This window comes from Corvus moneduloides, chromosome Z, assembly GCF_009650955.1.
Source record: "Corvus moneduloides isolate bCorMon1 chromosome Z, bCorMon1.pri, whole genome shotgun sequence".
NCBI classification, from domain to species: Eukaryota; Metazoa; Chordata; class Aves; order Passeriformes; family Corvidae; genus Corvus; species Corvus moneduloides.
This window is the reverse complement of record NC_045511.1, coordinates 3,046,300-3,060,851: the sequence shown is the minus strand read 5'-3', so window position 1 is coordinate 3,060,851 and position 14,552 is coordinate 3,046,300. Positions and strand designations below refer to the sequence as shown.

General features: G+C 38.8%; 1 protein-coding gene across 4 annotated transcripts in view; it reads left to right on the top strand.

Moving 5' to 3' along the window:
• The window catches only part of MAST4 (microtubule associated serine/threonine kinase family member 4), a 286,627-nt gene that overhangs the window by 61,147 nt on the left and 210,928 nt on the right, over nt 1-14,552 (top strand). For all 4 annotated transcript variants that reach the window (XM_032095431.1, XM_032095430.1, XM_032095429.1 and 1 more), the window contains exon 2: nt 736-889. In XM_032095431.1, coding sequence (XP_031951322.1) covers nt 736-889 — 154 coding nt within the window. The remainder of the gene's footprint in view (nt 1-735; nt 890-14,552) is intronic.

Sequence of the window (14,552 nt, the reverse complement as noted above, 5' to 3'; positions counted from 1 at the left end):
GTACTTTCTTTGTATTTGCTCACATGCATTTTGTGTTCTTTTTGTGGATTTAATCAAATGTTGAGACATTAGATGTATTGTAAAGACCAGGCAGCTAAAATGTTGTGTGGGAATGATGACAGGAACCCAGTTTGAAGAACAAGAATCTATATTTCCACTTAACTTCAAAGTCAGTGTAAATGAATGCTTCTTTTATAAACAGAATAATTTAATTTTTTTCTCACCAGCTTTGATAAATCTGTTTGCTATTATTTCCCTGGACTGGGCAGTGGTTTTCACTTTGTTGATAGTGCAGTGCCATCTAGTGACTGCTGACATGGATGTAGGGAAAAATCGTCAAAGAAAAACGTTCAAGGAGCAGGTCGCTGCCTGGAATAGGTTTCCAGATCAGGTGGTTCGCAACTGCAGAAAGGCTGCATTATGGAAGGTTGAGTAAGCTTAAGTATGATCCCTTACACCTTTAGAGAGGGGACCTCTATAAAAACTACTTCTTGTGTGAGAGTGATTGGAGGTGGTGTGAGCTGTTCAAGAAGAGGATGGCTTTCTTGCACAGCCAGACACAAATCTGGCACGTGCAAAATACTTCTTTTTAGTTAGCAAATTAGTTACCTTAAGATCTTTGGGATCTTTTTTTCCCAAATGTTGTCATAATCTTTAGTTGAAGATGTTTTTTCTTTCAATGAAGATAAGCATTTTAAACAGTACAGTTATATTTTTTTTTCTATTTCTTTGCAGCTTGATCACATATTATCACCCCCACCTATGCCTTTTCGAAAATCCAGCAGTCCTGAGGTGTCTTCTGGCCTTGGAAAGTCTCCTAAATTTAAGAGGCAGTTGAGTGAAGATGGGAGACAGCTCAGAAGAGGAAGCCTTGGAGGAGCTTTGACTGGTAAGTAATGTCACCTGGAGATTTAGCACTTGCGGAGCTGATGGCAACTTGACCCCTGGTGTTTGCCTTGTGGCTGAACTCCTTAGGGTAGATGTGAGCTCCACCTGGAGTTTCCGTAAGTCTCTTCCACGTGGGTTCCCTGACAGTTAGCGAGATGAGTTGTGTTTGAGGTTCTGCCTCTATGGGCTGTGGATCGGTGGCCAAGCACAGCCTGAAAATGACCCCTATCTTGACATTTTCATGACTGCGGCATTTATTTTGCTGACTCATGGGCATCCATCCATGGGATCACGTATATCTTGTTTCCTCAAGGAGTTGAAGTGCACGGATTACAGAATCACAGAATGAACTAGGTTGGAACAGACCTTTGAGATCATCAAGTACAGCCTATGACCTAACACCTCCTCATCAAGTAAACCATGGCACTGAGCGCCACGTCCAGTTTTTTTTTTAAACATATCCAGGGATGGTGACTGCACCATCGGCCTGGGCAGATGATTCCAGTGCCCAATCACTCTTTCAGTGAAGAATTTTTTCCTGGCCTCTGACCTAAACTTCTCCTGGCGCAGCCTAAGACGGTATGGTCCCTTCAGACTTGATTTCATTAAAGAAAAAGCAGTTTAGCCTCATTTATGTGGTGGAATACTCAAAGGGGAGGAACAGGATTACCAGCTAGCCACAGGCTGTGGACTGCAGCTTCTCCTCTGTGGAGCCATGCAGAGGTAGCAGGATGCTGGAGGGGGGCTCAGGCCCTCCCTGCCCCAGTAGCATCTTCCTAGATACTAGGTGCTGGTATTGTGACTGTTTACTGGGAGCTCTGTGGCTGTGATGGTCACTGAAGACTGATTGATTTTGATTATGGAGCAAATTGAATATAAAAAAATAGGGACTTGGTGTATTTCAAGAAAAATAAATTTTAAATTCACTAGAATTTTAGTTAAGTGTGTTCCTAAATACCTAATGGTTACCAGTTTGAAGAATTTGTTGTACTTGGCAAGAGGGACAGTAGATTTTAGTAATTTTACTGGAAGATAGAAATTTCACAGAATAACAGAATATGCTGAGTTGGAAGGGACCCACAAAGGATCATAAAGTCCAACTCCTGGCCCTGCACAGGACATCCCCGAGAATCACACCATGTGCCTGAGAGCATTGTCCAAATGCTTCTTGAACTCTGTCAGGCTGGTGCCATGACCAGTTCCCTGGGGAGCCTGTCCCAGTGCCTGACCTCCCTTGGGTGAAGAACCTTTTCCTGATACCCAACCTAAACCTCCCCTGTTTCAGCTTCACTCCATTCCCTCAGTCCTGTCACTGCTCACCAGAGATAAGAAGTCAGTGTTTGCCCCTCCACTTCCCTTCATGAGGAAGTTGTTTTGCGTGTCAAAGTGCTGTCAATTGATATTAGAATCAAGCACATGAAATTCAGGTTAGAGGAAGTTGAAAAGGTGTTTACTTGAGATAGGACTGTTCTCTGTCTCTAAATTCTATGCATTGTTCAGAGCTGTTTTCACCTGGGCATGAAAAATGGTTCCACAGTGGATAGAGCTGACTCTTCCGCTGGAAATGTCTGAAGAGTACTTTTAGAGTATTGGCTTTTCTCACTTCCCTCCTACCCCTTTCCTTAACATTTCCCTGGAAGAAGCTCCAAGAATATAGCAATATATATATAGCAATACCTCTCTTTGTATTCACCAGCTTAAAATCACCTACAAGGCTTCTGGTACAAGACCAATAATTTTGTCCTTAGAAACCTAAAGTACTTAAAAAATTGAACTGTCTCACTCTTTATTTGAAGGAAAAACATATGCTACTACCAGAATTTCTTGTATCATGTCATCACATAATCGTTGCTCTGATTTTTAGTGTCACTATGGTAAGAGCCGTCATTTCCCTTGCAACTTAATTTTTATCAAAAGTTGTTATGAAGCTTTCAGAAACAGTGGAAGAGTGTTTGTGATCCATATGGGCTTTTGTGAAAGATAAGTGACCTGCAGCAGACAAGTGTCAATTTTGGTAGCCATTTCAGTAAACTCTCCCGGCAGCTCTGGGGTGTTACAGCTCTGAAAGCTTGGAGTGTAAATCAAACTACAGTTTTACTGAAACTAAAACTGCCAGCATACTTATTATTTCAGCAGGAGCTGTGGTGTGTTTTTTTAATTTTGTTTCTGTTTAACTTTAAAGTGGAGTGGTGGTCTTTAAAAATTGATCTTTGCCACTTAAGCCATGCAGATAAAGTGGAAGAAGACAGCCTAATCAAAAACAAATGTAGCAATTGTGCTCTGCTGCCATAGTCTTTATCTCTGTGCTTGAATTACTGCTTGAGGCCTTTATAAAGGGAAATGGATATGCTTTTTGTCTGCATCCAATATGTTGTGCAGGGTCTCATGTCAGGGTTTAGGAATATAGTGTGCAATGATGTTAAACTGCTTTATTACCAATGCACTTTAAATGAACCTGAATACCCTTGGGCTTTGGTATCTTAAAATAGTTTAAATATCTTAACAGCTTTCATGATACTGATTAAATTAATCAAACTCATTGTGATGACAGAAAGTTCTTTATATTCTTTTGGGGTTTTTTTTTGCAAATGTTTTAAAGAAACCACTACAGATAGGGAACTAATTCCTAAAGTTGTTTCAAATGTTCAGTAATCTGAAGTTAATAATTTCAGTGTTGCTTTGGTCGTGTGTTTACATACCTTTTCTTGCATACTGAAGTTTTGGGGGTTTTTTACATTTCTTTAAGGATTAAGAGTGATTTGCTGCTCTGGTTTGAAACTACAAGAATCACAGTGTCATTAAAAAAAAAATAAAAGGAAGAAGTGGGGCACAAGAAATCTTGCTTTTAAGGTGGCTGACACGTGCTTTGTAAGTGATTACTTCTGTGCTCACACATTCCCTCCCAAATTTGTTTTACTGTTTCTGGAAACATATTCTTGTCCTTAAAGGGGGAAAAGTATTTGGAGGCCTGTAATTAGAGAAAGTACTTGATCTTTAATATCACTGTGCATTGATTACTGTCTTCCTTTATTCTTTCTTCTCTTTTGTTACTTTTAATACCCCTCTAAGTGCTGTCTTAACAGTGGGTATCAGTTTATTGGAAAATAGTCCAGAAGAGTATCTTTGAAATTATTTACAGTTCAGTCTCTGCCTCTGCTTTTAAAAATGTTCAACTCCTAAAATACATAAGGTGGGAGTAAGTGAAGCAAGAGAGAAGACTCTTAGCTTGCAAATTTGTGGAATATTTTTACACTGGTGTGTGTTGCTCACTCCAAATGTTAGAAAAGTGAATTGTACTGTGTATGTTACTTTCCCTTTCTTTGGCTGTTAAAAACATAGTATTGTTGAGCCATAGAGCATAAGCAGTATTAACAATGAAAACAAACAAACCAAAATTTATTTGTTTATATAAAATAGGATAGTTAATTCCTGTAGGGCTGAATACTAATACAGGTAAATAGATAGGGGTTTTATCTCTGGGAATAGATCCCAAATAAATGAGTTTATTGGGCTTTACAGGAGGGAATAATGTTATGCAGGACATATGAGAAGAAATAAAATCTGTATTGTTGCAATATATTGAATGAGACTTGCAAAACCTGAAGGATTACAGTTACTGAGAACCTACTACACTGAATTGGCTGAAGTAAATTACATATGAATATGAGAAAAATTGAGAATGATGTACTGGGTCTTTCCAGTGGGAAATCAACACAAGGGAGAAGAGGGTTGGAAACCTGCAGAGGTGGGATAGAAACTGAAATTATTTTTGACACAGCTTCAGGGAGACTGGAGCCAAATTTTTTCCCCTAAGTTGCATAGTTTTAAGCAATCCAGCAACCACGTGTTTTCAGTGACAAGCAAAGAATGCTTTTCAAAGTAGAAGGAAAATTAAATCAATGTTTTTGAGACTAAATCTACTATTGCTTTGTGGTGAAAATTGCTACACAGTCACTAATTAAAGTTTGTCCAATAAAAGAAATGAATACTGGTTCCTGGAGATACCATGCTCCTGTATTTTGGAAAAGTCTCTTCAATACAATTGTTGCAACAGTATTGTTTTCTTTAATCTTCATTGCCACGGAGGAAGACTTCTGGAGAAACAGAGACTGAGTTTGGGATGGAGTGTATAGCATGTGGCCTGCTATTAGTCTAGCAAATCTGCCTTAATAGTTCTTAATAGTTGTGAAGTGCTAACAGTCCTGTTTAATAGAAAGACAAGATGAAAAATAGTATTTCATAACTGTGGTTGCTAAACATAAACTTTCATGAGCTGAAACAATCTCAGAGTAAAAGGATTTGAATGTAATTTATGACCAATTCATCTTTTAATTTAAAAGGTCATGTTTCCAACAAGTTATAAAGTTTTGGGTAACATAATCACGCTATAATCAGTATTTGCCTTTTTCTCTTCTGCTGTGTCCTAACTTCTCTCTGCTCCAGATTCCCCCTTCCCTGCATGAACACATGCCCATAACAGTGCTTGCCACACCCTCTGTCTGGGAAAGTAAACTGGATCTTTAGAAGTTCTGCTTGTGCCACAGACAGTGTAAAACACAATCCTCGCACATGTTGTTGAGCTGCAGGATAAGCCCTGCCACAAAGCTGAGGTGTAACTGCTTGTTTCATAGCCCTAGGTCAGATACAGAGGGAAAAGAGGATTGCTTGAGAGGGATGCTGGTGCCCTCTGGGTGCAGGGGCATTGGAGGTGTGCTAGACAAATTTGAGAGGAAAGTATGGTTAGCTGAGATCAGCTCTGTTATTCTTGGGACAATAGACATCTGTTTAATACACATGTATTTAAATGCCTCTTGCTGTAGCTGTAGATTGCCTTCTTAAGGATTCCTAGTGGTGCACAGACTGGGACTTTAAAACTTGTTTCGAATTAGGAGAAAAGATGTTTAATTAAAAAGCTGCTTTTCTGTGGTGGCTGGTTTTCTTGATCTGCACAAACTTCAAAGGGCTGTCTATAGTCAGAGGGTTTTTGACTTAAATTGTCTACAGATTTTAGTTTGCTGTAATAGAGATGCTTATAGAATCCATAGCAGCAGGTAATGTGAAAGGATGAGAAATTAAATGAGTTTTTACCGTGGAGAGGGTTAACCTGGCAAATCACTCAGACAGGCACAACAAATAGCCCTTACTTTCATGTCCCGCTGCTGCTCCTCGCTTTGCCCCGTGGTGGGCAGTGCAGCCCTGTTCTGTCTTCTCAGCTGCTGTGCAGCATTTGGAGATTGCTTTCTCCCTTTCTACTTCTGAAAGATATGAGAACATATTTCTGGGAAGAATTCGTATTTTGGAGAGTGCTGCACCTAACTCCATTGTTTCTATACTGTACTGCTAAGCTCTGCCATTACAGACAATGAAGAAAATACACTTTGTTACCTATGGTTTGAACTTCTTGTCTTGCCTACTGTTATCTCATCAATAACTACTTGGGAAAGAATTCCTGCTGGGGTAATTGTGTCTAACTGTGGTAGGGCTGTTACCGGCTAGGTTTATATTGATCTTACACAAGTACAGGTAACATAATACATACAAATTTCATTTTATAGAATCTTTAGTCCAAGGATCCTAAAGCACTTTACTTTTGTAAAATTACTTCATGTTCTTCTGATCACATATTGTCTACAGATCACGAAGAGCTAAAACCAAAAAAATCTTGTGATTTATACATTTTTAATATTCTTGCTTTGGTCAGCTTTCCACCTCTGAGTCATCAGTCATCCAAATATACTCAACAATTGTTGTTATTCCCATATAATTAATCTGTGTTTGACTTGAAATGAATTTGGGGGTTCTCAGTCTGTTTTTTGCTTCAGAGATTCATCACTCTGCTAACGCTAATTAGCAGAAAGATCAACAGCTTTATGGTCCATGAAAAACAAGCTGTTGTCTTATCCATGGGTTGGCATGTGCTGGCAGGACTTGGAAGAGGAGATTTTCCCCATTCATACAGGGGAGCAGTTGGCAGTAGCAGAATTTTCACAAACATTGGGCTGTATAAATTATGAATATTGTTGAAAATGGAGATTAGCTCATTAAGTGTTACAATGTCAACTGTTTGGTTGACAACCAAGTTGTCTTGGTGAATGGGGAAAGCTGAACTTGTACAATCATGTGATTTGTACCTTGAAACCTCTTTGGGAATGGGACCTTCCCATTATGTACAACTGCTTATTATAATGATGATGTGATTTAAAAAAAGGATTATTTCTATTAATGATGGCCGCTTGGTATAGGTAAGAGGAAGTGTTCCGTATTTCCTGTGTACATAATCAAAATTTCTTCCTGTTGTGGAAGGAATTATACATATTTACACCAGGAATGTATGACTACAATACATGATTACACCACTCCATGAAAAGCCCTGTGTCTGGGTGCACTCCTTTGGCCTGCCCCAGCCCCAGAAGCTGGGGTGCTGTAGGATGTGGGGTAAGAATGACTGCCAGTGCCAAAGCTCTATCAGGTTCACCTTTTAATACGAAATTTTACTTCCTGCATTTTCTTCCCCTCTTAAAGCAGAAGTATGTTTCAAAATGGCTTTCATTGTGATGCATGTCAGGACTGGATGTATGTTGGGGTCCCTCCCCTGCCATGTAGCCCTGAGAGAGGGGCCCTGAGGGCACAGACACGGGGTTTCCCTGCCCCGGGTCAGCCTCGTTCCCTTTGGTTGGTTTGTGTTCCCTGCGCGGGCAGAAGGACCCTTGGTCAGGACTGGAACAGTTCCTGGGCAGAGCCCCAGCTATCAAGAATCTGTCTGTCCATATATATTTCCTTTCCACGGGACTCCTGGTTTGATATATGTATGTTGCAGGATCCCCAGTGCAACAGATGTACACAGTTCAGAAAGCCTTTTCAGCTGCAGCTGCCTGAGGGCTGTGCCCGACAGCAGCAGAGGGAGAGTAGCAGCCCAGCACAAGTACTAACACCACTCGGCTCTGGGCTACAGAGGTGGGACGGTTCAGCTGCCATGTGTGCATGATCACAAGCACAGTATGCTTCATTCACTGCCTATCCAGAGTGTATCTGGCAGTCTTTTCCATTGCCTTCCTCAAAGGTTTCCTTAAAGCACTATGCCATGTGTTAAATTTATTCCAGAATTAGTAGAAAGAGATAGAAGCAATCTATTCTATAATTACACGGGTGAGGAAATGTGGCGTGTAGGGTTTTTTGTTTGTTTTTTTAATGCATTCAGCACAAAGCTGTCTTCTCCAGATGAAGTAAATTTATTCTGCTATGAAATATGCATTTTTAGATGGTTCTTGGTGTGCTGGTGTTTGAGATGACATTAGGTTATATTTGTCATTGTCAGTTACCTTCATTATTTAAGGCTTCCATCAGCCTGCGTAGTGGAGTTGATTTTTACTTCCCTGTGCGCATAGCAAGATAATTTCCATATTCTTTGACATGTCTTGAGTCTGCACCATGTAATAGTCTGAGATGAGAACAGAAGATATTGTATTCCTGTCTCATTATTTTGCCTTTAACTCCTCGATTGCTGCTTAATCGTGCTTGTATCATCAGAACATGAGAAGCTGATTATTGTTGAGATCAAAGCAAACTGTAGCAGTAGAGTGCCTAATTAGCAGATACGTTTGCAAGCTGCCAGTTTTGAAAGAGGAAGAAACAGAGTTTAACCCTCTTTGGGACACTTACAAAAGCAGCTTGAAAGTTAAGAGTCATTTGTCATACTGGAAAAATAAAAAGTGGAGAAAATTAATATGCATGTTAAATTTCTGAAGTTTCAGTTGTAGCTCCTTAAGAAATACCCTAAGAACTGTTGAATTAGCTGGCTCAAGCATGCTTAGCAGCATAACTATAGAAGCACAGATGAAAGAACTTGCCTGGACTTAGCTAAATGCATGTATTTAGTCAGATGATTAACTAAATCTGAGGTCTGTGAGGCTCCAGTCCTGTTGTTGCTTGTACCTGAGCTCATTAGTGCAAAACTGCTTGCAGCATATTTATAAATACAGTATAATTGCATATCAAGAATACATGATCTGTACTCCTGGAGGCTTAAGTCTTCCTGTTTTTTTCCCTGTGGTCTCTCTCTACTGGATGTTGTAAAGCAAATGATTTGACTACATACTTGCTTTCTCCCAAGTCTGTTGCTTTAATATAAATTGAATGTACCGATGGCGAAATCTTTGAGAAGAGTGAAAAAACACTTAATGTGCCTAATCCTTAGAATGAAGGTTGACAATTTGAGTGGAAAAGTTTATAGGTGTTTTCCAGTGAAAACAGGAGCAGTATTTTCTATTGGGAAACTTTACCTTTTGAAAAATTACTACAAGCATATAGTGATTTAATATGTGGCATAACAACATATACATGAGACAAAAAAAGGGGTCATGCTGGGTACTGTAGAGAAAATAGCATGTTAACACATCATTTCATGCTCATTTGTCTTAATGTCAATTATGAGTTTCTGGGCTTGATTTTCATAGTGCAGTGGGAGATGTTTGCTTCTTACCATAAATTCTGTCAGCAGAAACCCAAATGTTGAGCCAGTGGAGAGTTATACGCCAAGAGTATTGGCCACTGATTGAAGTAGTTGTTCACATAATGTTTGAACTGAGCAATAGTGAATTTTTTAGGTCCTTAAAATGTGTGTTCTCGGCGCAGTTCCGTTGTAACTCGGCCAGTATTGGCTACCTCTGACCTTTTGGTGTGCAGGATTCTTGTTTTTGCAAAATTGACTATATATGAAAAGGAACTCCGTCTCATTATCACTTATATGTAGTTTAGTGTGCTTTTGGTAGCGTCATGTGTTCAGTGTGAATCTTAAATATCTGTTTTTCCTACTGTTATCAGAGTTATAGAACTGGACTTTGATTCTCTAGAGCAGGTGTAAACTGGAAAAAGGGTGAAAGGGATACAGTAATACCTGTATATTAGGTTTGTGTTATAGAATGGACTGGCAGTTTATAAAGTTTTGGAGCTGCATGTTAGAATTATGGGAAAAGAACCTATTTGTTGTTAAGATAAAGAAAAAAGAAGCAGCAAAGTGTTCTATCTCTGAGCTCACTGATAAATATTGCCAACTAATTATTTTGTTGAGTTGCATTTCAGTAGAGTTGTGAGGTAAGGAAGTAGTGTCATGAATGACAGCTTCAGGCTGTAGGGTGTTTTTATCATGTAGTTATCGTTGTCACTGGTTGGCTAATAGTGCTATTGAGTTAGGTATTTTTGGTAGGGAAAACTTAAAAAACCCAAGCAAATAAACCAAACTGAAAACCCCAAACCTATCCTTATCCTCCAAATCTAATCAAAGGTTAGGGAGATTGCTGGTGATCTCAAATGCCTTTCAGATACTATATTGCTGTCACAGTACTTCAATAATAGATTGCAAATAGTCAATATAGAAATGTAACTTCAGCGAGTATCTATCAGCAAAGGAACACTGAGTAATTTCCTTATCAGCAAAATTTTGTATTGTCTTTTAAATGACTTTCAGTGAGAGAATTTTATTTCAAGCATGAACCATTATTTTTGGATGTGATGACTTATTTCTGGTAATTGATTTATAAACAGTTTTGATTCTGCATCCCTTTGTAATTAATGGAGGCTTGATTTTATTTTTATATATATGTATTTTTGGATACAGATCTAAGCCTTCATCCTACTAGTTTGTTGTCCAAAACTGGATGTGTCCTTTTCCAGTTCCAGTTCTGCCAATATTGGTGAAATTTTAAAGTAGATCTACTGCGTTTTTTTTGTGGGTTTTTTTTAATTTTTTTTTTTTTTAATTCCTAATCTCACCCCAAATTTTTGCCTTCAGTGGGCCACATTTATTTCATGCATTGCCAGCCAGAATCATAGAATCACAGAATATCCTGAGTTGGAAGGGACCCACAAGGATCAATGAGTCCAACTCCTGGCCCTGCGCAGGACAACCCATGTGACTGAGAGTGCCACTGCTTCATCTGACTTTAGAAAGTGAAACAAATATAGAGCATTTTAGGAGATTTGTAGTACATCAAAAAGTGAAAGAACTATAGTGAGTGTAATTTTTTTATGAAGGCTTCTTACAGTTACAAAAAAAATAGTAATTGAGTCAGTTGTAATTATAGGCTTACCTGAATAATGTTATGTTTAGGGGACAGATTGGCTGAATATTTCACCACTGCATCAGACTGGGAAGGTGGCATTGTTCATTAACTTCAACGATGTGTAGCTGAGTAATATGCAAAACATGCTCCTTTAGATTCTGGGCAATAAACGAGACATTAATAAAATGGTAATTTTTTTTTTTTTTTAAATGTTGGTGGTCATTTGAAATTTAAGTAAAGCTTGTTGATGCAGCTACAATAGAATAAGGCAAAACATTAAAAAAGTTTCCTAGTGATGACTTCAAATCCATCCACTCTTCTTTTACTTTCTGGTTAACAGCTAATGGGAATGATGGGCTTTAATTCCACCCCTCCTCCCTGCCCCCAGATGTGAAAATAGACCCTAAAATTTGCAGTGTTGCCATCGTTTCCTACAGCTGGGATGTCTTCAGGAGTTCAATTTGAGGCAATAAAGCTAAGTGCCCTAACTTGAACCTAGGAAATACTAAGGTGGGAGGCTCCACCTTTCACCTGGCAGGTGTCTGAACCTGGAGTGATGGTTCACTTATTTGTGGGGATAAAAGTGGTGGTATGTTGCTTCCAGATTTGGTCTTCACTTCATGCTGCTCAGGCAGTTTGAGAGTGGCACTGGTGTTACCAAAACTCGGTAAAATAAAAAAGTTCTTAATACCAAAGTAGCATTAAGAAGCAGGTATTGTTTATTTGGCTGGATGCAGGGGGGTAGCTCCTCCCAAAGCTGTGCATAGTGAGTGCAGGGAAGTTATATACTATATTTTACATAAATATTGATTGATTGTCCCAGAATATGATAATAATTTCCCTGAAATCATTAACATATTTCTCCTCTCCTTTAGGTATGTGTTGTGCAGTCTTGGGGCTCTCTCTGGTGGTCCCTGGTGGTCATAGGTGTTCCAGGTGACCTGGCTGAGTTGGCAGGGCACAGGGGCTGGTGAACTTGCAGTTCTCCTTCTTACACAATAGACATTGTGCAGTTCCAGAGGCCAGTAGCTTTTGGAGACCAAGCCTTGTGTTAGCTCACAGGTGTAGACAATTTATCATCTGGTAACAGTGACTGCTCTGGATGTACTGGGACTGCCATTGCTGCTGTGGTGATGTGGTGGCAGGTGGTGGCTTCAGTCTTTCTTCTGTTCACATCAAGGCCTGTCAATGAACCCAGCTCTTCTGGGGTTATTTTTGTGTTTGGAAATATGCCGGGGGTAAGAGGAGGGAGCAGTACCCATCTGTGTTTCTTTTCAGAACATTTTTATGACCCAGAGCAATCTGCAGTAGAGTCCAGTTTTCTTTTCCACTGTGGCTTGTTGCTGTTGCTCTGAGGTAGCTGATGTTCCTAAGGCTCCCCAAAAAGAGGTGTGGAGTGAGCAATGCACTTGAAACTATGCTTGGCATGTCTGACTTGTCCAGAGCATCGGTTCTTGAGATAAGATCAGTTATGTTTTTACTTAAGTGAATCAGTGAGGGAGAAGTATCTATCTTTCTGTATTTTTAAAAAGTATTCTGCACTTATAAATATCTGTAATTGATTTAACAAGATAATGAATTGAAATAAGTATTTCTTGACCCTTGCCTTAAAGATGTCAAGAGGCTATTTTGAAGGCTGCTATTTCACAGCAGCTAACACAAACACATTGATGCTAGCTTCTGGTAAGTCTGTGGTACACTGTAATCATATGCACAACTTCACTTCGGACTAATTCTGTCTGTAGTTACTGTCAGCCCAAATTCAGATTCTTCCATTTTAGCAAAGTACATGCCTGTCTTCCATTTGCAGTAGTTTAATAAAAACCTACTTCTAATATTTTAACAAAAAATATTTCTATCAAAAAGTTTCAAGATGCTTCCTCTGTATTTATTTTTGCATTTTGACTGATTACAAATTAGACTTTCTAGCAGTGCCATCTACATTCTCCTCAGTACTTTTGTAAAGGTAAAATCTTATGTGGATGCCAAAACATTTTCTTAATGATATGCAATTGTTTAATTATCAGAGCCAAAGTTATTTCTAAATTCTAACTGAAAATGAAAGACTTATAAGTATTAAATTTGAGCTCATTTAGTAATTCTCAGCTGTCCTATTTTGATATGCATTTGAGAGGGACAGAGGAAGGAGAGTAGTGCTTCAGCAGTAAGAAAGACTTTTCTGTTTAGAATAAAGCAAGGCCTGCCTTTTGTGGCTGATTTTTGTGGAAATGTGATTTTAGTCTCTTTGTTCTTATACAAGTCATTTTGTCCTTATACAGTAAGTCATACAACAAATAAGCACATGCTGAATGCAATAGAAGTAAGAATTTAGAACAATTCTATTTGGACCTTTGACAAATATTCATTACAAATGAATGTAGATATACAAGAGGCATGTTCAAGGGGAAGATGACACTGAACTGCAGTAATGTATTACCTATGTTCAGCAACGATGAGGTAATACTATTAAATAATGTTAAATTATTGCCATTATGTAGTCAACTTAAATCACCCTTCATTGAAGTGTGTTTTGATAAATGTGCTGGACTACCAGGGATTGCATTCAGGTATGGGAAGAGATGGTGTTGGTTTCAGTGTTGCTACTTTAGGCTGTCCTGGTAGTTTCAGGCACAGGAAGGGAAGTAATGATACCAGCAATGCTTCTGCAGAGGAACTGGGGCAAGAAGTCAACAATGACAATTTTGGAATTGAAGAGGTCTGAGGTAGGGGACCTCTATCAGTAGATGACTCAATATCAATAGCTCATGAAAGTAATATGAACATTACTATCAGTGTGTCAGTGGTCTGGATGCTGGTGGTCTTACATGGGCCAGAATACCTAATTAAGATGGTTGAGGGGGAGTTGAAGCCTTCCTCTCAGTCCTTCATGAATCAGTTAACTTAAAAAGGAAAGTAGCTGGTTGGAGCATTAAACTTGAAGGCAGACATGAATGCAGTGTGAAAATAATAATGTATTTCAGCTCAATTTTTTTTTGTATAATACTGGCATTTAAATCACTTAACAAGAGGAAGTGTGGATATGTATAAATTCAAGGATTGTTAAAGAAAATGTAAAAGCAGTAGAATGCATACATTTATGAGTGAAACTATAGCAAGAAAAGTGTAGGAGTGCTATAATGTCAAGGGAAAGGGAGAGTGGACAGTATGAGGGGATTTTTTATTTATTTATTTTTTATTATTACTGGAGGAATTGAGGGAGAGTTGCTGATTAACTCACTGTGGGCTGGGACTGTTTTATTGTGTGGTAGTTTAATGCAGTAGGTTAGTCCTATTCTCAGATGAGAGATTTATCTGTTACCATTTGTTTGTCTAAGGCCTGGCTGTTTTTGCTTCTAATAGAAAGCATATTTCTTGTATGCCTTTTCTGTGTTTAAAAGCATATGTACTTTGAAAAGAAGAATTGTTGTTCTAGACAGTCTGCTTGCCTTAATTCCAGTATTTTGTGAAAACTGTAATGCCTTCAAGGCTTCTGTTGGGAGTAAGGATGGGAGGAAGGATCATTCCAGCATCACATATGCTCACGATTTCATTGTCAATTTTGAAAGTGTTTACTGCCTAATTTAGCTTTTCAACAGACACACCCAA